This window comes from Salmo salar, chromosome ssa17, assembly GCF_905237065.1.
Source record: "Salmo salar chromosome ssa17, Ssal_v3.1, whole genome shotgun sequence".
NCBI lineage: Eukaryota > Metazoa > Chordata > Actinopteri > Salmoniformes > Salmonidae > Salmo > Salmo salar.
The window spans coordinates 18,433,234-18,457,500 of NC_059458.1; the positions used below are offsets into that span (position 1 = coordinate 18,433,234).

A 24,267-nucleotide genomic window follows, 5' to 3' on the forward strand; every position below is an offset into this window, starting at 1 on the left:
AACTGAAAAATGGCTTGACAAGCTTTAAATACAAACTAGAAGTGTGAATGAGCCAATCAGGGCAGTCCTGATAATTAGTGACAGGTGTGTGATTGCATGAGCATGTCAACAGGTGAAATCAACTTGCCTAATCAAGTCCATCTCAGCAGTATGCTGCCCCACTCTGAGAGCTTTTGTACAGTTTCACTGTCATTATTGGTTGCAGATGTATGGGCTGACTTGGCTAACTAAGCTGTGTCAGTGTGTGTGTGTGAGCACGTGTGCATGCGCGGCTGTAGGGGATATAGCTGATTAAATTACCTCTCTGTCTGTAGGGAGCCAGGAGGTCGCCACGCCAGATAATTTAGTCAGAAGACATGCCGTCATTGGTGTGCGTGTGTGTGTTGTGGGGGGGAGTCCCAAGTGGTGATAGGGGGTATCCAGGATGAAGTAATCTCTCATGGGATTCTTAATTCGATCGCCCCCCCCCCCCTTCTCCTACTGTATTCCCCTAAATACCCTCTCCCCTTCCCTCCCCCTCCCTGCAAGACCAGAGCAGACGTTAAAGAACCAGACTAACACACATACTCATGCAGATGCACTAAAACATGCATAACAGTATACATATAAATGCAAACACTATACAGTATTCAAGTAGCTTTGTGTCAGGGGGTTTTGAGTAATGTGTTTGTGTGATAGTGGGGGGATGGGTTAGTGAAATACATTTTCTGGCCTCGATGTTTGAGTCAGGGGGTAATGAAATAATGAATGGTGGGCAGAGGTGGGATGAAGGTCAGTGTTGTGTGTGGGGGGAAGATCAATTTACTGTTACACATACAACTGTCATATCAAGGATGAAGGGCTGAAGCTTATCCTTTCATGATCATTGTAACTTTATCTGGAGTTTGTTTCTAGGAGAGAGCGGAAGCTGAGGAGACAGTATAAGAACATGTTTGACTCAAGATCAGAGCAACCAGGAAATACAACTTCACTGGAATAAAATAAACTAGCATAATGTTATATTAATCTGTTCTCTGACTGAAGCCCAATTGGCTGATTGCATCTTCGTCATGAAAGAAATTAATTATCTTTTAAACTTTGTATTTATTTCTTTGAAAAAGCACAAGCATTGAGCAAAAAACAAAAAACAAAATGTGTAACTACTTCCATCAAGATGTATCAAATATTCATTCACATTAAGAAAATATTTACAACTTCCAAAGACTTAAAGTTGCTATACAAGTTGCTTAGGAGATACTTTAATTATATTCTTGTCCCTTTTAGAACACAAAAAGCTAGCTGCCTTACACAATTCCATTAGCTTTGTTATGCACAGAAATAGTAAATACTAGCCTATAGCTGATAAAAGTAACAAAATAACCCGAATATGCACTTTAAACCTAGTGAATAAGTGAGGGGAAAAAAGCTACAGTAGTGCACTAACCCTTTTACGCTTCACTGTCCTTTCTCTTCACTCTCTTCTTCACTCTCCTCCTCTTCCACCCTGCTATGCTGCTGCCCCTGCATCTTGGCTGCAGTCCTTCGTGTCACACCCTGATATGTTTCACCTGTCTTTGTGATTGTCTCCACCCCCCTCCAGGTGTCGCCCATCTTCCCCATTATCCCCTGTGTATTTATACCTTTGTCTGTGGCCAGTTCGTTTTGTTGGTAAAACCTACCAGAGTTTGTTTCCCTGCTCCTGCCTGTTTTCCTGCTCCGTTGTCCGTGTGAGAGGCTGCTCGCAAGCTGCTCCAGCTACGCCAAGACTCCCGTAGTGTGGCAGACTACACAGTGGATTTCCGCACGTCGGCAGCTGAGAGTGCTTGGAACCCGGAAGCGCTGTTCGACACGTTCCTACACGGAGTCCCGGAGGAAGTTAAGGATGAGCTTGCAGCCCAGGAACTGTCGGTGGATCTCAACTCGCTCATTGCCTTGATCATTCGGGTCGATGGACAACTACGGGACCGAAGGAAGGACAGGAGAGTTGGTTCCACTTCGCCCCCGGGGTATCTCGGAAGTTCCCGACGGCTCCGTTGCCAAGAGAACCCAAGGCTACACGAGTTCCCACGAGAGCCTCTGAAGACTGACGATGCAACTCTTCCCGAGCCCATGCAACTAGGCAGAGCTAGACTGTCTCCTGCTGAACGGCTATACAGGCTTCACAATAAGAGTTGCCTGTATTGCGGGACTACTGGTCATTTCGTCTCCACCTGTCCACTAAAAGACCAGGCTCACCGGTAGGAGCGAGTACTCTGGTGGGCCATACGGAGAACATTTCCTCTCCCCTTACTCACATTCTTTTTCATGGCATGTTGCTTTGGGGGAACCAGTCAAAATCTCTCCGGGTACTCATCGACTTTGGGGCTGATGAGAGCTTTATGGACTCTACCCTGGCTTCCGAGCTGGATATCCCCACTCAGCCCCTCTCCATTCCCATGGACATTAGAGCACTGGACGGGCGCTCCATTGACCGGGTCACCCACAATACCAACCCCATCAACCTACGTATGTCAGGGAACCACAGAGAGACGATCCAGTTCCTACTCATTAAGTCTCCTCAGGTTCCCGTGGTGTTGGGGTTCTCCTGGCTCCAGTGACACAACTCCCTCATTGACTGGTCTGCCGGTGCCATCATGGGCTGGAGCCCATTCTGCCACGCCCACTGCCTGAAGTCAGCGCAGCCTGTTCCGGGACGTCTTTCCGCCATTCCTGTGGAGTATCAGGACCTCCGGGAGGTGTTCAGGAAGGCCCGGGCCACTTTGCTGCCGCCGCACCGACCCTATGACTGTGGGATTGATCTTCTCCAAGGCACCACTCCACCCCGGGGATGACTGTACTCTCTGTCGGGTCTGGAGACCAAGGCTATGGAGACCTATATTGTGGACTCCCTAGCTGCTGGGTTCATCCGTCCTTCTGCCTCCCCCTCCGTGCATCCGTGCATTGACTACCGAGGTCTCAATGACATCACGGTGAAGAACCGCTACCTCTCATCTACTCAGCCTTCGAGCCGCTCCAGGGGGCCACCGTGTTCTCCAAACTGGACCTACGGAACGCCTACCACCTGGTGTGGATACGGGAGGGGGACAAGTGGAAGACTGCCTTCAACACGGCCAGCGGCCACTACGAGTACCTGGTCATACCCCTTTGGCATTACCAACGCCCCTGCTGTGTTCCAGGCTCTGGTTAATGATGTTCTCCGCGGCACGTTGAACCGGTTCGTCTTCGTCTACCTCGAAGACATCCTCGTCTTCTCCCGCTCCACCCAAGAACACATGCTCCACGTCCGACAGGTTCTCCAATGCCTCCTGGAGAACCAGCTTTTTGTAAAAGCTGAGAAGTGCGAATTCCATCGCTCCACTATTCTCTTTCTGGGTTACATCATTGCTGCAGCGAGCGTACAGATGGATCCCGGGAAGGTGGGAGCGGTGGTGGATTGGCCCTAGCCCACGTCCAGAGTCCAGCTGCAGTGGTTTCTGGGCTTCGCCAACTTGTATCGCTGCTTTATCCGGGGCTACAGCACCGTGGCTTCCCCCCTGTCTGCACTCACCTCTCCCAAGGTTCCATTCACATGGTCTCCAGCTGCTGATCAGGTGTTCTGGGATCTCAAACACCGCTTCACCACAGCTCCCATCTTGGTTCATCCTGACCCGCCCCGCCAGTTTGTGGTGGAGGCTGATGCTTCTGATGTTGGAGTGGGTGCTGTGCTGCGCTGTCATGCCGCTATAGCCCCACGACTACTACCCCAGAACCTGAGACCATCCTTCCCACCTCGTGCCTGGAGACGGCACTCAGCTGGGGAATAGGGAAGCAGGTTCGGGATGCGCAACGTTCCCAGCCGAACCCCGGGGGGGTGGGGGGTCCAGATAACCGGCTGTTTGTGCCTGACGCGTGGTCTTGGAGTGTGCCCACTCCTCCAGACTTGCCTGTCACCCAGGCTCCTGTCAGACCCTGGCTATTGTGCGACAACGCTTTTGGTCACCCAGCTCATGGTGCAGCACATCTTCCGGATCCATGGACTGCCCGTGGACATGGTCTCCGACCGAGGTCCTCAGTTCTCGTCCCGGTTCTGGAAGGCGTTCTGCACCCTCATTGGATCGTCGACCAGCCTGTCCTCCAGGTTCCACCCAGTCCAACGGCCAGTCGGAGCGAACCAACAAGGACCTCGAGACTACTCTGTGCTGCCTGGTCTCCACCAACCCCACCAGGAGCCAGCAGCTAGTGTGGGTGGAATACACCCCCAACACCCTTCCCAAATCGCCATTTGAGTGTTCCCTGGGGTATCAGCCCCCGCTCTTTCCCGAACAGGAAGAAGAGGTCGGCATACCTTCTGCTCAAATGTTTGTCCGCCACTGTCATTGTACCTGGAGGAGAGCCCGGTCGGCCCTCCTCAAGACCATCTGGCATTCACTGAACTGTGGTTTATATTCCTGAGAGCTTCTATCCAGTCCTCATCTGAGATTTCTGAACCAAGTTCTTGTTCCCAAGCCCTTTTAATAGTGTCTGTGGATACCTCTATGTGGGCCTGTAGCACATCATACAGTCTAGAGACCGACCTTTTTGAATGGGGTTTGACAAGGATCAGGCTATCTAATGTAGGATTATTTGGCTTAATGCCATACTGTGGATATGTGTCCTTAGGAAATTCCTGATTTGGAGGTATCTGAAAAAATGTGTTGTTGGCATGTTAAACTTACCCTGTAATTGTTGAAATGAAGCTAACTGACCATCCATGTATAAACACCATATCATCCAATGCAGGGTGGAAAGCATGATTCAGGCAAATCGGGCTGTCAATGTATACAGTGGGTATGTTAAGAAAATGCCTAATCTGTTTCCAGATCCTAAGAGTATGACAAATGACTGGATTAGAGTCATAAGTGGCTTTTCTCACATATGGTGGACTATTAACAAGTGCAGGGAGTGAGGAATGTTGACAGGAGGCCTTCTCAATCAAAAGCCATGAAGGCATATCATTCTGTCACATCTCAGGTAAACTTTCCCTCCAGAAAGACACAATGTTCAGATTAGCAGCCCAATAATACAGTTTAAAGTGAGGAAGGCCAAAGCCCCCCTCTATCTTGTACTTGCATAAATGCTTCTTTGAAATTCTGGCTGCCTTGTTATCCCATAAAAATGCAATTACTATTGAATCCAGTTTCTTAAAATAGCTTTGTGGTATGAAATTGGGTAGACATTGGAAGAGGTAAAGAAACCTGGGTAGGACAACCATTTTAATAGCGTTTATACGACCAACCAAGGAGATAGGAAGAGTTTTCCAAAAATCTATATTTTGTTTAAGCTGATACATTTTCATATCCCAATTCACTTTCAATAGCTGATCAAGGTCTCTTGTCACTACAACGCCAAGGCTTGTGAACTTGTCCATCACTGTTCTAAATGGGGTAGATAGCAGAAATTGCTTTTCCACAGGCCGTGATATTGGCATCAATTCGCTTTTTTGCCAGTTTATCTTGTAGCCAGAGAAGGAGACGAATGTATTTATCAAGTTAAGTAAGGGGGAATAGACGTTTTAAGCTTGGATAAAAAACAAAGAACATCGTCTGCATATAGGGCAATTTTGTGCTGCGTGTCTTTTATTTTAACAGCAGCTATATCGGCACATGCCCGAATGCGAGTAGCAAGGGGTTCCATGGCCATAGCGAAGAGAGCAGCCGAAATAGGGCACCCTTTCCGCAGCCCTTGAACAGACTGCGACATTTCTTGATTGGTTACCACGGACGCCATTGGGTGGGCATAAATACTTCTTATCCAATTAATACATTCCTTTCCAAACCCGAAATGCTCCAGAACCGACATCATATACTTCCACTCAATCTGATCAAACGCCTTCTCTGCGTCAAGAGCTATTACCACTGTCTCAACTTTATGATCATGATACATGACATGAAAATGCGTTTCAAATTGTAGTATATATGTCGGCCCGGCATAAAACATGTCTGGTCAGGGTGTATGATGTCAGAAGTATATTTTTTCAATCGGTTTGCCAATATCTTTGTCAACACCTTATTTTCTATGGGGAGTAACGACACGGGGCGATAAGACGACATCTCCATTGAATCGCTATCTTTTTTCAAGATCAGTGCTATTGTAGCCTCATACAGTATTTGCGGGAGTTTGCCATTTTCTTTGGAATGTTTAAACATTCGCAACATAAGTGGAGCTAGACTGGCGCAGTACTTCTTATATAATTCTATTACATATCCATCGGGCCCAGGGGCCTTGCTGTTTGGAAATTGTGTTATCGCTGTGTTCATTTCCTCTAAAGTTATCCCAGCATGGAGTGCAGCAGCTGCCCCCCTGTCTAATTTAGGAAGTTCACATTCAGCGAGAAAGCGTTCCATAGTTTGTGGATCAGTTGCGTCGCATTTTGATTGATATAGCTCTGAGTAAAACTGCACAAAGCATTTATTAATATCCCGCGGATCTGTTACTATTTTACCCTTCTTGTCTTTTATTTTGTGAATAGCTCTAAATGCCTGTACATGCCTTAGCTGTCTTGCTAATAATTTATGTGGTTTGTCACCCAGTTCAAAATAACTTTGTTGCGTTCTAGCAAGTAAAGAGCCCACCCGTTTTGAAAGGATGGTATTGTATTCATATTTCAACTTCGTGATCTTCTCAAGGACTGTATTCGAGGAATTCGTCCTAAAACGTTCTCCTGTTCCACTAACTCTCTTTCAATTTCTCTCAGCCTAGTATTGGCGCGTTTCTTCCTCTCTGATGTATAAGAAATAATGTAACCTCTAATCACAGCCTTCAGAGATTCCCAAAGGGTGGAGTCGTCAACATCCCCTGTGTCGTTAGCTCCGAGGAAAAAGGCAATCTGCTCCTTCAAATACTGACAAAAACACACATTGTCGAGTTTCAGCACCATGGACAGAGAAGAGTGGTCCGTAATTAGAATAGGGTAATAGGTAACCGACGCAGCTGCTGAAATCAGTTTGGAGTCCAACTAAAAATAGTCAATTCTGGAATATGATTTATGAACTGATGAAAAGACAGAATAATCCCTATCTGTTGGGTGTGTTAGTCTCCAAATATCAACAATGTTAAGGTTTGTCATCAATGTACACTGCTCAAAAAAATAAAGGGAACACTTAAACAACACAATGTAACTCCAAGTGAATCACACTTCTGTGAAATCAAACTGTCCACTTAGGAAGCAACACTGATTGACAATACATTTCACATGCTGTTGTGCAAATGGAATAGACAACAGGTGGAAATTATAGGCAATTAGCAAGACACCCCCAATAAAGGAGTGGTTCTGCAGGTGGGGACCACAGACCACTTCTCATTTCCTATGCTTCCTGGCTGATGTTTTGGTCGCTTGAATGCTGGCGGTGCTTTCACTCTAGTGGTAGCATGAGAGGGAGTCTACAACCCACACAAGTGGCTCAGGTAGTGCAGCTCATCCAGGATGGCACATCAATGCGAGCTGTGGCAAGAAGGTTTGCTGTGTCTGTCAGCGTAGTGTCCAGAGCATGGAGGCGCTACCAGGAGACAGGCCAGTACATCAGGAGACGTGGAGGAGGCCGTAGGAGTGCAACAACCCAGCAGCAGGACCGCTACCTCCGCCTTTGTGCAAGGAGGAGCAGGAGAAGCACTGCCAGAGCCCTGCAAAATGACCTCTGGCAGGCCACAAATGTGCATGTGTTTGCTCAAACGGTCAGAAACAGACTCCATGAGGGTGGTATGAGGGCCCGACGTCCACAGGTGGGGGTTGTGCTTACTGCCCAACACCGTGCAGGACATTTGGTATTTGCCAGAGAACACCAAGTTTGGCAAATTCGCCACTGGTGCCCTGTGCTCTTCACAGATGAATGCAGGTTCACACTGAGCACATGTGACAGACGTGACAGAGTCTGGAGACGCCGTGGAGAACGTTCTGCTGCCTGCAACATCCTCCAGCATGACCGGTTTGGCGGTGGGTCAGTCATGGTGTGGGGTGGCATTTCTTTGGGGGGCCGCACAGCCCTCCATGTGCTCGCCAGAGGTAGCCTGACTGCCATTAGGTACCGAGATGAGATCCTCAGACCCCTTGTGAGACCATATGCTGGTGCGGTTGGCCCTGGGTTCCTCCTAATGCAAGACAATGCTAGACCTCATGTGGCTGGAGTGTGTCAGCAGTTCCTGCAAGAGGAAGGCATTGATGCTATGGACTGGCCCGCCCGTTCCCCAGACCTGAATCCAATTGAGCACATCCGGGACATCATGTCTCGCTCCATCCACCAACGCCACGTTGCACCACAGACTGTCCAGGAGTTGGCGGATGCTTTAGTCCAGGTCTGGGAGGAGATCCCTCAGGAGACCATCTGCCACCTCATCAGGAGCATGCCCAGGCGTTGTAGGGAGGTCATACGGGCATGTGGAGGCCACACACACTACTGAGCCTCATTTTGACTTGTTTTAAGGACATTACATCAAAGTTGGATCAGCCTGTAGTGTGGTTTTCCACTTTAATTTTGAGTGTGACTCCAAATCCAGACCTCCATGGGTTGATAAATTGGATTTCCATTGATTATTTTTGTGTGATTTTGTTGTCAGCACATTCAACTATGTAAAGAAAAAAGTATTTAATAAGATTATTTCTTTCATTCAGATCTAGGATGTGTTGTTTAAGTGTTCCCTTTATTTTTTTGAGCAGTATATTTAGACAGACACTGGCATTTGATTGTTGAAGTGACCTTGATAGCTGTTAATCTAAAATAGGATCTAACGTACAGTTAAAGTCACCTCCAACAATAACACATGTATGCGATATATTTGGTATGGCCTTAAATACCCGTTGAAAAAATAATGGATCATCGAAGTTGGGTCCATATAAATTGACCAAGGTTATTTGTTTCGAATTCAGTGTACCAGCCACAATAATATACCGACCATTAGGATCTGAAATCGAGGATGAGTAAACAAAAGGAATGTTTTCCTTTATCAGGATTGCTACCCCTCTTGCTTTTGCATCAAAGTTGGTATATCTGACCGATCCAGCCGACTCGTAGCTTGGCCTGAGCCGAGCGTTTAATATGAGTTTCTTGAAGAAGCACTATGTCAGCCCCCAGTGATTTAAGATGAGAAAAAAACCTTAGCTCGTTTCACGACATGCCCTAAGCCATTACAGTTCCAGCTGACTATCTTTATTCCACCAGGTCTACTGCTCGGTCACTATGTGGCTTTTCTTATTTTAGAGCAAATTGTTGTTGTCATACAAAGCCCAAAAGAAAAACGTCCCGCCGTGCGGGAGCTTGTCCTGCCACCTGTATCAATAAATGTGAACATACAACACAGACCCCATCTCCCCTCCCGTCCCTTTACTGAGTGACTTCCCCAAATGAAGCACTCCTTGACTAACACACATTATGGTGTCTAGACAAACAGCTTGGACTAACTCGTCGTCTATAGATGCTCCGCATATAAACTAATATTAAATAACACTTAACTCTCACATTAGGGGGTGAGTGGCGCTAAAACATGATAGGCTAAACAATGCTATATAAGCCATAACATCTCACCCATGATATAAGTGCCAATTTCTGATCTTCTGATCGAAAAGACATAGGCAGGAAATTCAAACACATTCCTGGCCTGTATTTGGTCATTTAGCCGGTTGACACAGCCATTCTGTATCCTCAGCCAGGGAACTTGCTTGACAAGAAGAGATCGGCCTCTATTGATCCCTCGACTGTCACCTTAAACCGGGCTGGGAAGAGGAATCCATATTGGATGTTGGCCGCACAGCATTTGTTGCGTAACACATCATACTCTTTCCGTTGGTTCCTCACCTCCAAAGTAAGATCTGGGTAGAAAGACACCCTGGCTCTGTTGTAGTTAAGGGGGAACTTTTGACTAGCCAGCTTGAGGATGAGATCCCCGGTCTGGGGATAGTGCATCCGTACAAGGAATGGCCTTGGTGGCGCGCCCTTGGCCGGCTTCGTTGCCTGTGATCTGTGTGTGCGGTCGATCAGGATGGCCGTTTTGAAGTGTTCAATCCCCAGCAATGCCAGTATCAGCTCCGAAACAAATTCAGTGGGTTTCCCTTTTTCAGTGTCCTCCTGGATCCCAAATATTTGGATGTTCTGGCGTCTTGAATGCGACTCAAGCATTTCCAATCGGACTTTCAGGGTTTTGTTGTCATTTTTGAACGTTGCGCACTGTTTCTCTATGTGCAACGTCCTGTAGCCTGGCCTCGTGATCGACTGTCGTCTGCTCAACCTCATGCACCCTTCCCTTAGTTGCCTTCACAGTTTCAGTCAAAGTCCCAATACTCTTTGAGATATCAGCCAACCTTATGTCCACCTTCTTGCTGAGTGAGTTTATGGCAGCCAGTATGTCACGTTGAGTAAGATCTGTGGGGAACTCTTGGGAGCTAGCATCTTCAGCTAACTCCTCGTGGGTCGGCGATGTTGAAATTGGTTCGTTGTCTATCTCATTCAAATTATCTTGTTTAGCGCCCCCTTTTTGGTCCCTTTTCCCTTTGTCATATTGCCAGACAATGTTTGAAGTTATAGGCTGTGAGAGGTTAAGATAAATATTACTTTGTTTCAAAATAGAGCGGAGCTCTAGCAAAGCACGTCTACTCCATAGCACGCTCTCTAGCGCCCCCTCCCGTGCCTGCCTTGACCTGTCGTTTTGCCTGCCCCTGTGATTGTAATAAACTCTTGTTACTTCTACACTGTCTGCATCTGGGTCTTACCTAAACGTGATACCTTTGGGCCTTCAGGGAACCCTGGTCTATTCTCCTGGTCTTCAGGTTCACCGTGAGTACAGCACAGACACTCTCCAGCAGAGCACAGGCCATCAGTGAAGAGTCAACTGCATAGAATGTGGAGTCGATGCCAAAGGGAACCCTCTCCCCATTGATCGGGGGAGATGCAGGGGGAGATGCATTCAATCTGCTATCTAAATCATCATGCATTTGTTTGTACTCATCATATGTAGGTATATCACTCCTCCCTATCAGGATAACATTGTCCACTTTAGCAGTCTTTCTGTACCACACTAACCTGTCATACTCCTTGACATCAGAGTTACAACCTCCCCTCCCTCTGAGAAGAACTCTATGAAGGGCTCAGATTTGGGGCACACCAGCAGATTATATATTCTGAAGATCTTTAGTGGGGGCACTTTTATGCACAAGTAATACCTTGAGTGTTTGGGCGTCAGGGATGGGATGACCAGGGTGTCATTTCCTGACGATGCTCCATTCACAAAATAGTCTGTCTGCTTCTCTTGGTCAGTAAGGATTTTTCCAGGCCCTGAGTGGGTTTGAGATGGTGATACTTTGGTGAGTCCTCCAACTGGGCTTTCCCAGTCCCATTGGGAAGTAGAGCAGGTCTAATTAGCTCCCCCCGAAATGAGCATACATTATGTAAGACACTGTTCAACCATGTACAGTACTGCAGATGGTGAGGTTGATGCTTTTCTGGAGCGACACCTTGCCAGCTGTCCAGCACTCCACCTCGTATAGTCCAGAGTATGACTGAGACAGGTTCTGGAGCAGGACAGTTCAAATGTTCTGAGATGAGCTTTTGTCACTTCCATAATTCTGAATCCAGTGTGGATTTCTCAGGTGTAGGGTTAGAAGTGTTCAACAGCAACAAGCTCTCTTCAGCTTTAGAGTTGGACATCAAACAGTTGTCATTTTACTATACTTTCTATAATCTCATAGGTTTCTTGGACAACATGGGAGGTTTGGATCAGACCAGCCAGTATGACGCTCAGCTTTGTGACTGAAGCCATTGTACACACCCTGTCTCTACTGATGGGAAGCACCGCAAGCTGCCCAGTGACACGAGCCTACCAGATGAGTTAAATAACTTCTATGATTGCTTCGAGGCAAGCAACACTGAAGCATGCATGAGAGCATCAGCTGTTCTGGACGACTGTGTGATCACTCTCTCCGTAACGCATGTGAGTAAGATCTTTAAACAGGTCAACATTCAGACGGATTACCAGGACGTGTACTCCGAGCATGTGCTGACCAACTGTCAAGTGTCTTCACTGACATTTTCAACCTGTCCGTGATGTTTAAAGCAGACCACCATAGTCCCTGTACCCAAGAACACGTCTGTAGCCATGAAGTGCTTTGAAAGGCTGGCCATAGCTCACATCAACACCATTATCCCAGAAACCCTAGACCCACTCCAATTTGCATACCACCCCAACAGATCCACAGATGATGCACTCCACACTGCCCTTTCCCCCACCTGGACAAAAGGAACACCTACCTGAGAATGCTATTTATTGACTACAGCTCAGCGTTCAACACCATAGTGCCCTCAAAGCTCATCACTAAGCTAAGGACCCTGGGACTAAACACCTCCCTCTACAACTGGATCCTGGACTTCTTGACGGGCCGCCCCAAGGTGGTAAGGGTAGGTAACAACACATCTGCCACGCTGATCCTCAACACAGGGGCCCCTCAGGGGTGGGTGCTCAGACCCCTCCTGTACTCCCTGTTCACCCATAACTGCATGGTCAAGCACGACACCAACACCATCATTAAGTTTGCAGACAACACAATAGTGGTAGGCCTGATCACTGACAATGATGAGACAGCCGTATGGTGCCAGGACAACAACCTTTCCCTCAACGTGATCAAGACAAAGGAGATGATTGTGGACTACAGGAAAAGGAGGACCGAGCACGCCCCCATTCTCATCGGCAGGGATGTAGTGGAGCAGGTTGAGAGCTTCAAGTTCCTTGGTGTCCACATCACCAACAAACTATCATGGTCCAAACACACCAAGACAGTTGTGAAGAGGGCCTGACAAAGCCTATTCCCCCTCAGGAAACTAAAAATATTTGGCATGGGTCCTGAGATCCTCAAAAAGTTCTACAGCTGTGGCAACTGCCTCCAAACGCAATTGCACTACAGAAGGCAGTGCGTACAGCCCAGTACATCACTGGGGCCAAGCTTCCTGCCATCCAGGACCTCTATACTAGGCAGTGTCAGAGGAAGGCCCCAAAAATTGCCAAGGACTCCAGCAACCCTAGTCATAGACTGTTCTCTCTGCTACCACATGGCATCGGAGTCTATGTCAAAAAGGCTTCTTAACAGCTTCTACCTCCAAGCCATAAGACTCTTGACAGTTAATCAAATGGCTACCCAGACTATGTCCCCACCCCACCCCCCATTTTTACGCAGCTGCTACTCTGTTTATTATCCATGCATTGTCACTTTACCTACATGTACATATTACCTCAATTACCTCGACTAACCGGTGCCCCCGCACATTGACTCAGTACTGGAACCCCATGTATATAGCCTCGCTACTGTTATTTTATTGTTGCTCCTTATTTATTTAAATTGTTAAAACTGCATTGTTGGTTAGGGGCTTGTAAGTAAGCATTTCACTGTTGTATTCGGCACATGTGACAAATAACATTTGATTTGATGTGTTGTGGTGAACCGGTCGCCTTATATCTGCTTTTGGTCAGTTATCTTATGCCTCCATGTTGCAATACTGGCGACCCTGTGATGCTGAGCCCAATATCTCCTCATCTTTTCCACAGAATCGTGGAGGGTCTGACATGTCAGAGCAGAATGCAGTGGTGAAGGTCTCTGATGGGTGAAAACATCTCAGATTGAGCATGCTGATGGGGACAGAACCACATACAACTGGTGCTTCGTGAACCCTGGTTGCATCATAGGCCTGCGTCTTGCTTCTTCTCAACTGTCAACGGAAAGTTTCCACTTCTTGAAAATGTGTGACCATATAAGTTTCCAATCTGAAGATGCTGTTTCTTAGAACTGATCTGAGACAAGCTTTACTCTCCACTGGCTAATTCGCACCAGTCACAGACATTTGCGTAATTTAGCAGATGCTCTCATCCAGAGCCTCACAATAAGTAAGCTTTTGTTTTTGCGCATCACAAACACACTTGATTCAAATATTCAACTAATCCAGGTCTTCTCTCTGTCTGGACCATAATTAGCTGAATCAGGTGTGTTACTGCAGGGCTGGAATGAAACCCTGCACTCCGGGTAGCTTTCCAGAACCACAGTTGGATAGTTTTCCCCCTATCTCTCTCTGTCTCTGTGGTCACTCTCTCAGATGAATAGTCTGTAGGTGTCCTCTCTCTTTTTGTCTCTTATTTCAGATGGTTATAAATGTGTATCTCGACAGAAAAGATAAAGAACGTGGTAGAGAGAGAAAGAGAGAGGTTGATCAAAATATATTTACAGCCATTTCCCCCTAAAACTGATTGGCTTTGACATTGTGAGTGATGGGATTTCCCACAGACAACATGTGACATGCCTAAAGGGCATACACATGCAGAGAAACAGAGAGACACACAGATAGAGAGAGGGAAGGGACAGGGGTAGTATCTCTTCTGGCCCTGAGGGCGGTTTCTGTCCCAGGATCCATCACTCTTGGTCAGCCAATGCTCTGCTGGTGTGCGCTCATATGGTGTGTTCATACAGGTTCCAGAGGAACAGGCTGAACTTGACAATGCCATGCCCCAGAGAGACCTCACCCTGCTGAGATTGGGGACCCAGCACCTGTGCCCTCTTTCTGGAAGTCTGGAGAGAACAAGAGAATACTGCTCACGTGATAGATCCAGTGAAGGGAAGACAGAGGTGTGTGTGTGTGTGTGTGTGTGTGTGTGTGTGTGTGTGTGTGTGTGTGTGTGTGTGTGTGTGTGTGTGTGTGTGCGTGTGCGTGTGCGTGTGTTAGTGATACGCAGGTTGACTGATAACCGCGGGGCAGATGGGTTTAGGAACGGGCAGAAAACGTTAACGTCATTCCACGGAGGCAAAAAGGACATTGTCGAAGTTTAATTCAAAAAGACAAAAGCAGCGAAAGGAGAGTTGAAAATAAACAGAAGGGAGGGACAGAAAAGTAATGTTTGGAAAATATTTGGTGAAGTGGTAAAAAATGATAATAGTAGTGCCAGCTATGTTATGTGTGATGATTGTGCGGCGCTATACAAATTCTACAGTCACAAGACGGGACTTCAAATAGGCTTATGGCACGTCAAGGGAACTGTAGCCTTCTGTTCAGATGGCTTAAATGGAAACTGAAATCTGGACACAGACTGTAGGTCTATAACCTCTAACATAGCCTTAATATTAACTCCTGCAGAATTAAGCATACACCAAATGTAGGCAAAATTTGGATTTGGGAACAGGTGTGGAGAAATATGATTGATTTATTTCTGCCTCTTGAGATAATGCAATGCTCAGTTAGATACCATATGTAAAGGGTCTGTCTTCAACATAAAATCATAATAAAATGTGTTAGTATTTTAACCACGTAAAATGGGCATCGATGCCGAACTGAAATCTTATCAGAAACACGTTGGGTCGTTTTCACAGCTTTCTTTTTCCTTACAACCGGTCAAACTGATGTCATTTGGACATTTTGAACAGAAAATCTTCCCGGTTTTTTCCCTTTATGTTATTGTATGTTATCACAGTCCCTAAACGTATTTGATCCGCGAAAGATGCCAGAGAGAACTTTACTGATGTCAACTATATTCACGCATTCATTCTATCGATCTATTACATTATTCTGTTGGGCAAGGGTTTATTTAGTCTTCTAGGGCAACATATAATGACAGAAGAGAAACTACATTGATCTAATTATAGACAAATTGTCTAACAAATAGCTTGCCAAAATGTCCGAAATTATATGCAGAAACATATCTAAATCAGAAGAAAAAAAATCCTGCACCCACTGTCAAAAAATCGTTCTGCCGTTTTTGACTGTAGCCTATAGTGCATTTTCTGTATTTGCGGGTTAAGGTGTGTGTGTGTAAGCGTGCGTGGCATGTACATGCAAGTGAGTTCTATCATCTTTCAGTCCAGAGGGAATGTGACTCAGCCCAGCTACTGTCACAGCCCAGAGCGCCAGAGCGGCAAAGTTCACATAGTGAAAGGGAAAGGGGGATACCTAGTCAGTTGTACAACTGAACGCATTCAACTGAAATGTGTCTTCCGCATTTCACCCATTCGATCCAGCAACCTTTTGGTTACTGGGCCCAGCTCTGTTCACATCCTGTTATTTTCCTCCTCTTCTGAAACAAACAGAGAATTCCTGAGACTCGGGTATCAGGTCCTCTGTTGTGATGGCGTCAAAACAGTTTGGATAAAGATGTGCACGCGATGTTAACGTTGCTAACTCACTCTGTCTCTCATAATCATTATCCTTACCATTATTCGTTTTCACACGAACACACTCCGCTCGGTGGAGTCCGTCAGTTCACGGTCAGGACTGAAGAGGGAACCGTTGTCTTCTCTGTTTGGGATTTATCTTACATTTTTATAGCGGCACACACGGAGAAGAGGTGTGTGTGTGTGTGTGTGTGTGTCCCCTCTCTCTCTCTCCGCGTTGGGTGGGAACGCACACATCAGGGATTGTAGCCGTTCGGATTTAAATCGGGACGCTTACAAATGAATGGAAATCACCACCGAACGGGACCAAGGAGCCTCTTCCACCACCATCCACCCCGAGCTTGCCCGGTGCCCGCTGTGATTTAGCTGTCTGTTAACACAGGGCCAAGCGTCTGCCCACCGACTGACTTCACGCGCGCCGGGCAGCAACATAGAGAAGAATGGAGGCGTTTTTCGCGGAGGTAAGCTGGGATGGGAGAATCGCTTTCCCCCCGTTTAACATTATATTTCCCCGGTACTGGTTGGCCTAATGATAGAAATATAAATGACATGGTAGCCTGTCATAAACCCGTGTTGTGAATATCGTTTGGACATTTTTATTTGGTGTAGGCTATGATGGTGGTTGAACGAGAATCCATTTATGGCCGACCCTCGACAGACACAAGCGTAATAAAACTCTTCTGGTAGGCTACGGGAGAAACTACAGTAGGTGTAGGTTATGTGTCACAATATAGAAAACATTTGCTTTCTCTCTCTCTCTCTCTCTCTCTCTCTCTCTCTCTCTCTCTCTCAAAATGTAGGCCAATGTCATCAACACAAGTGAATACTAGCCTACCTATCATATTAGACTAAACAGGATGTGCTAAAATGGCAGCACACCACTCATCATGTAGCCTGCACTGCCATCCTCATCTGTCCATTCTCTCAGAGGACGAGAGGAGTAGCCTAATTGGCTAAATGCAGGCAGATCAGAAAATAGGCTAGTCTTTCCATAATGCTGCGGTTCGGATTAAGACCTATCTGTTAAGGGAGAAAAGCGTGGTATTGTTACTAGTCAAGCTACTAACCAACTGGGGTATTAGTGTCTATACTAGTATGATCAGTGGGGGGGATTCTTTCTACCCTCTCTGGGGTGACTGTGTGGGGCTGTCTCGGAGAGGGAGGATGGGAGGTGTGGCTATTGCGGGATTTGAGGAGGGGGTAGAGAGAGGAGGAAGAAGAGAGGGTAGGTGCTTCTGTGCGATGAAGGCGAAATGGAAGGATACGAATTGACTGGAGGTGAGACAGCGAGTTGCGATGGCTATGGTTGTTATTATGGATTATTAACGCCATGTCCGAATCTCTCTCTCAAGTCAATTCAGTTCAAAGGGGTTTTATTGGCATGGGAAACATAAGTTTACATTGCCAAAGCAAGTGAAATGAACAAAAGTGAGAAGAAACAAAACACAACATCAACAATAATTTAAAAAAACGATTTACAGTAACCATTGCACTCATAAAGGTTACAAAGGTATAAAGGCGTTTGAAATGTTATATTATAAACCATGTACAGTGTTTTTAACAATGTGGAAATCTCTCTCTGTCCATCCTGACATCTGCTATTAAATGATTGATGAAACATCCCCGTCTCTCTTTTACATAGCACTGGATTCCGTCACTGCAGAGAGAGAAAGGAGAGAGAGAAGGGTCATCTCTCGTCTTGGTGTTTAAATTGCGTTGTTACCGATTCTCCCAGATCAATCAGCTAATTTACGACTTTTCCTCAGTCTCTTTGCCGGCGGCGCTAACAGATCTCTAGTCCGGCCACCAGTTTGCTAGCCCGGCCACCAGTTTGCTAGCCCACTGAGTTTTAGCCCACTGAGTTTGGCCCAGTAGAAAACATTTTTCTATAAACCACATGTGTTTTCTGCAGGATAATCTATTATATGCTAATATATAGACAGGTTGTTGTGACAACCTAAGCCTAATAGGTTTAGACATGGTTGGTATGTTCTTTGTTTGTAACACATAAAAACAGGGCCCTCATTCTTCCCCAATTCACCCCATTCAGACCTGGGGATGGATGGTGCCCAACCTCCCCACCTCCTCTGTCCTTCCTCCACCTCCTCCTCTGTCCTTCCTCTTCCTCCTCCTCTTCTTTCTCCTTTCGTCCCTCCTCTTTTCTCCTCACCTCCATTTTTTTTCAGGGAACAAGTGAAGGGGTAACAACTTACAGCTGTTCTGCAGCAATGGACGTAAATGAAGCCTTGAAAGTTGATGCTAACAATTCCTACAGGTGTCCCAAGTTTTGTTGATTATTCTCTAACTCTCGTCTGTATAAAAGCAGTGTTGGAACACACTGTTACTACGCTCTCTTAAGCATTATTTGGACAGTATTGTACTGCAGGGAGTAGTATATTGCTATCATAATGCCGAGAAAAAGGTAATTAACAAAGGAAGACAGACAGACCATTATAACCCTTAAAAGTGTAGGTCTTTCCTTTAGAGAAATTGCAAAGAAAGCCAAGGTGTCAGTGAGTACACCATCAAAAGGCACTTGGAAACTGGAGGAAACTCTGACAGGAAGAGGTCTGGCAGACCCAAAGCCACACCAGAATCAGAAGACAAGTTTCTGAGAGTCAACAGCTTGCGTGATAGGCGGCTCACAGAACAACAGCTTCAAGCACAGCTTAACACTGGTCGAAGTTAGCAAGTCTCAGTTTCAACTGTGAAGAGAAGATTTGGAGCTGCAGGTTTGACAGGTCGAGTGGAAGTACGAAAGCCATTGCTAAGATGACAAAATAAGAAAAAGAGGCTTGCCTGTTTTAGCAGCGCCATGCAATACCCTCTGGTGTGCGCCTAGTTGGTCAGGGGTTCATCCTACAGCAAGATAATGACCCAGAACCTACCTGCAGGCTATGGGGTTCATCCTACAGCAAGATAATGACCCAGAACCTACCTGCAGGCTATGGGGTTCATCCTACAGCAAGATAATGACCCAGAACCTACCTGCAGGCTATGGGGTTCATCCTACAGCAAGATAATGACCCAGAACCTACCTCCAGGCTATGGGGTTCATCCTACAGCAAGATAATGACCCAGAACCTACCTCCAGGCTATGGGGTTCATCCTACAGCAAGATAATGACAACAGAACCTACCTCCAGGATATGGGGTTCATCCTACAGCAAGATAATGACAACAGAACCTACCTCCAGGCTATGGGGTTCATCCTACAGCAAGATAATGACCCAGAACCTACCTCCAGGGTATGGGGTTCATCCTACAGCAAGATAATGACAACAGAACCTACCTCCAGGCTATGGGGTTCATCCTACAGCAAGATAATGACCCAGAACCTACCTGCAGGCTATGGGGTTCATCCTACAGCAAGACAATGACCCAGAACCTACCTCCAGGCTATGGGGTTCATCCTACAGCAAGATAATGACAACAGAACCTACCTCCAGGCTATGGGGTTCATCCTACAGCAAGATAATGACCCAGAACCTACCTCCAGGATATGGGGTTCATCCTACAGCAAGATAATGACCCAGAACCTACCTCCAGGCTATGGGGTTCATCCTACAGCAAGATAATGACCCAGAACCTACCTCCAGGGTATGGGGTTCATCCTACAGCAAGATAATGACCCAGAACCTACCTCCAGGCTATGGGGTTCATCCCACAGCAAGATAATGACAACAGAACCTACCTCCAGGCTATGGGGTTCATCCTACAGCAAGATAATGACCCAGAACCTACCTCCAGGCTATGGGGTTCATCCTACAGCAAGATAATGACCCAGAACCTACCTCCAGGCTATGGGGTTCATCCTACAGCAAGATAATGACCCAGAACCTACCTCCAGGCTATGGGGTTCATCCTACAGCAAGATAATGACCCAGAACCTACCTCCAGGCTATGGGGTTCATCCTACAGCAAGATAATGACAACAGAACCTACCTCCAGGCTATGGGGTTCATCCTACAGCAAGATAATGACCCAGAACCTACCTCCAGGCTATGGGGTTCATCCTACAGCAAGATAATGACCCAGAACCTACCTCCAGGATATGGGGTTCATCCTACAGCAAGATAATGACCCAGAACCTACCTCCAGGCTATGGGGTTCATCCTACAGCAAGATAATGACCCAGAACCTACCTGCAGGCTATGGGGTTCATCCTACAGCAAGATAATGACAACAGAACCTACCTGCAGGCTATGGGGTTCATCCTACAGCAAGATAATGACCCAGAACCTACCTCCAGGCTATGGGGTTCATCCTACAGCAAGATAATGACCCAGAACCTACCTGCAGGCTATGGGGTTCATCCTACAGCAAGATAATGACCCAGAACCTACCTCCAGGCTATGGGGTTCATCCTACAGCAAGATAATGACCCAGAACCTACCTCCAGGATATGGGGTTCATCCTACAGCAAGATAATGACCCAGAACCTACCTCCAGGCTATGGGGTTCATCCTACAGCAAGATAATGACAACAGAACCTACCTCCAGGCTATGGGGTTCATCCTACAGCAAGATAATGACAACAGAACCTACCTCCAGGCTATGGGGTTCATCCTACAGCAAGATAATGACCCAGAACCTACCTCCAGGCTATGGGGTTCATCCTACAGCAAGATAATGACCCAGAACCTACCTCCAGGGTATGGGGTTCATCCTACAGCAAGCTAATGACAACAGAACCTACCTCCAGGCTATGGGGTTCATCCTACAGCAAGATAATGACAACAGAACCTACCTCCAGGCTATGGGGTTCATCCTACAGCAAGATAATGACCCAGAACCTACCTCCAGGCTATGGGGTTCATCCTACAGCAAGATAATGACCCAGAACCTACCTCCAGGCTATGGGGTTCATCCTACAGCAAGATAATGACCCAGAACCTACCTCCAGGCTATGGGGTTCATCCTACAGCAAGATAATGACCCAGAACCTACCTCCAGGATATGGGGTTCATCCTACAGCAAGATAATGACCCAGAACCTACCTCCAGGCTATGGGGTTCATCCTACAGCAAGATAATGACAACAGAACCTACCTCCAGGCTATGGGGTTCATCCTACAGCAAGATAATGACACCAGAACCTACCTCCAGGCTATGGGGTTCATCCTACAGCAAGATAATGACCCAGAACCTACCTCCAGGCTATGGGGTTCATCCTACAGCAAGATAATGACCCAGAACCTACCTCCAGGCTATGGGGTTCATCCTACAGCAAGATAATGACCCAGAACCTACCTCCAGGCTATGGGGTTCATCCTACAGCAAGATAATGACAACAGAACCTACCTGCAGGCTATGGGGTTCATCCTACAGCAAGATAATGACAACAGAACCTACCTGCAGGCTATGGGGTTCATCCTACAGCAAGATAATGACCCAGAACCTACCTCCAGGCTATGGGGTTCATCCTACAGCAAGATAATGACAACAGAACCTACCTCCAGGCTATGGGGTTCATCCTACAGCAAGATAATGACAACAGAACCTACCTGCAGGCTATGGGGTTCATCCTACAGCAAGATAATGACAACAGAACCTACCTCCAGGCTATGGGGTTCATCCTACAGCAAGATAATGACCCAGAACCTACCTCCAGGCTATGGGGTTCATCCTACAGCAAGATAATGACAACAGAACCTACCTGCAGGCTATGGGGTTCATCCTACAGCAAGATAATGACAACAGAACCTACCTGCAGGCTATGGGGTTCATCCTACAGCAAGATAATGACCCAGAACCTACCTCCAGGCTATGGGGTTCATCCTACAGCAAGATAATGACCCAGAACCTACCTCCAGGCTATGGGGTTCATCCTACAGCAAGATAATGACCCAGAACCTACCTCCAGGGTATGGGGTTCATCCTACAGCAAGATAATGACCCAGAACCTACCTGCAGGATATGGGGTTCATCCTACAGCAAGATAATGACCCAGAACCTACCTCCAGGCTATGGGGTTCATCCTACAGCAAGATAATGACACCAGAACCTACCTCCAGGCTATGGGGTTCATCCTACAGCAAGATAATGACAACAGAACCTACCTCCAGGCTATGGGGTTCATCCTACAGCAAGATAATGACACAGAACCTACCTCCAGGCTATGGGGTTCATCCTACAGCAAGATAATGACAACAGAACCTACCTCCAGGCTATGGGGTTCATCCTACAGCAAGATAATGACCCAGAACCTACCTGCAGGATATGGGGTTCATCCTACAGCAAGATAATGACAACAGAACCTACCTGCAGGCTATGGGGTTCATCCTACAGCAAGATAATGACAACAGAACCTACCTGCAGGATATGTCAGAACTACCTTAGAAGAAAAGAACAACACGGTAGGCTTCAAATCATGGAATGGCCAGCACAGTCTCCAGACTTGGTTTGGGATGAACTGGGCAGAAGGGTGAAAGCAAAGCAACCTACAAGTCCAATACATTGGTGGGAACTTCTGCAACAGTGTTGGGAAGAGTTTTCCTAACAATATTTGATTTCCATTGTAGAAAGAATGCCACAAGTGTGTTCGGCTGTTATGTCTGCAAAAGGTGGCTACTTTTATGAGTCAAAAATCTAGATACAATTTTGTTAAACAAAACAATTCCATGATTTATTTTTTTGTCTCCAATTGTTTATCTGTTCTATGCTTTAATTTCAGAGTACAATAAGACATTAATCTGTGAATTTCAATAAAAACTGGAAAAATTGAGTTGCTAAAACTTTTGACAGGGGTGTGTGTGTGTGTGTGTGTGTGTGTGTGTGTGTGTGTGTGTGTGTGTGTGTGTGTGTGTGTGTGTGTGTGTGTGTGTGTCTGTCTCCATGGGCGTTGTTACAGATGGAGTAAATTCTCTACACTGTGACAACACATCACACCTCCATATCCCCCGGCAACAGTGGAAGGGGAGGCCTGGCCGATAGGGGTCCACCACGGTCCTAGTGTCCAGCACCACATACATACACATTGTAAAGATGACACTGTGTGATGTGTTGGACATACATTCCAGTCTTCTTTCTCTCTCTTGCTCACCATCTCCTTTACTCTCTCAATTTAATTTCAATTTAAGGGCTTTATTGGCATGGGAAACATATGTTAACATTGCCAAAGCAAGTGAACTAAATAATGAACAGAACTGAAATAAACAATAAAAATGTACAGTAACATTACACTCACAGAAGTTTCAAAAGAATAAAGACATTTCAAAAGTCATATTATGTGCAAATAGTTAAAGTACAAAAAGGAAAATAAATGAACAGATAAATATGGGTTGTATTTACAGTGGTGTTTGTTCTTCACTGGTTGACCTTTTCTTGTGGCAACAGATCACATATCTTGCTGCTGTGATGGCACACTGTGGTATTTCACCCAGTAGATATGGGAGTTTATTTAAATTGGGTTTGTTTTTGAATTCTTTGTGGGTCTGTCCAATCTGAGGGAAATATGTATCTAATATGGTCATACATTGGGCAGGAGGATAGGAAGTGCAGCTCAGTTTCCACCTCATTTTGTGGGCAGTGTGCACATAGCCTGTCTTCTCTTGAGAGCCAGGTCTGCCTACAGCAGCCTTTGTCAATAGCAAGGCTACGCTCACTGAGTCTGTACATAGTCAAAACCTTCCTTAAGTTTGGGTGTATTCTGCCACTGTGTTCTCTCTGTTTAGGGCCAAAAAGCATTCTAGTTTGCTCTGTTTTTTTGTTAATTCTTTCCAATCTGTCAAGTAATTATCTGTTAGTTTTCTCATGATTTGGTTGGGTCTAATTGTGTTGCTGTCCCGGGGCTCTGTGGGGTGTGTTTGTGTTTGTGAACAGAGCCCCAGGACCAGCTTGCTTAGGGGACTCTTCTCCAGGTTCATCTCTCTGTAGGTGATGGCTTTGTTATGGAAGGTTAGGGAATCGCTTCCTTTTAGGTGGTTGTAGAATTTAATGCCTCTTTTCTGGATTTTGATAATTAGCGGGTATCGGTCTAATTCTGCTCTGCATGCATTATTTGGTGTTGTACATTGTACACAGAGGATATTTTTGCAGAATTCTGCATAAAGAGTCTCAATTTGGTGTTTGTCCCATTTTGTGAATTCTTGGTTGGTGAGTGGACCCCAGACCTCACAACCATAAAGGGCATTGGATTCTATAACTG

General features: G+C 46.3%; 1 protein-coding gene across 1 annotated transcript in view; it reads left to right on the plus strand.

Annotated features, from left to right (window-relative positions):
• Positions 1 to 16,166: 16,166 nt before the first annotated feature.
• The window catches only part of LOC106575406 (unconventional myosin-X), an 82,529-nt gene continuing 74,428 nt past the window's right edge, over positions 16,167 to 24,267 (plus strand). The window contains exon 1 of the mRNA XM_045700378.1: positions 16,167 to 16,581. Within this exon, the coding sequence (XP_045556334.1) occupies positions 16,561 to 16,581 (21 nt within the window). The 5' untranslated portion in view covers positions 16,167 to 16,560. The remainder of the gene's footprint in view (positions 16,582 to 24,267) is intronic.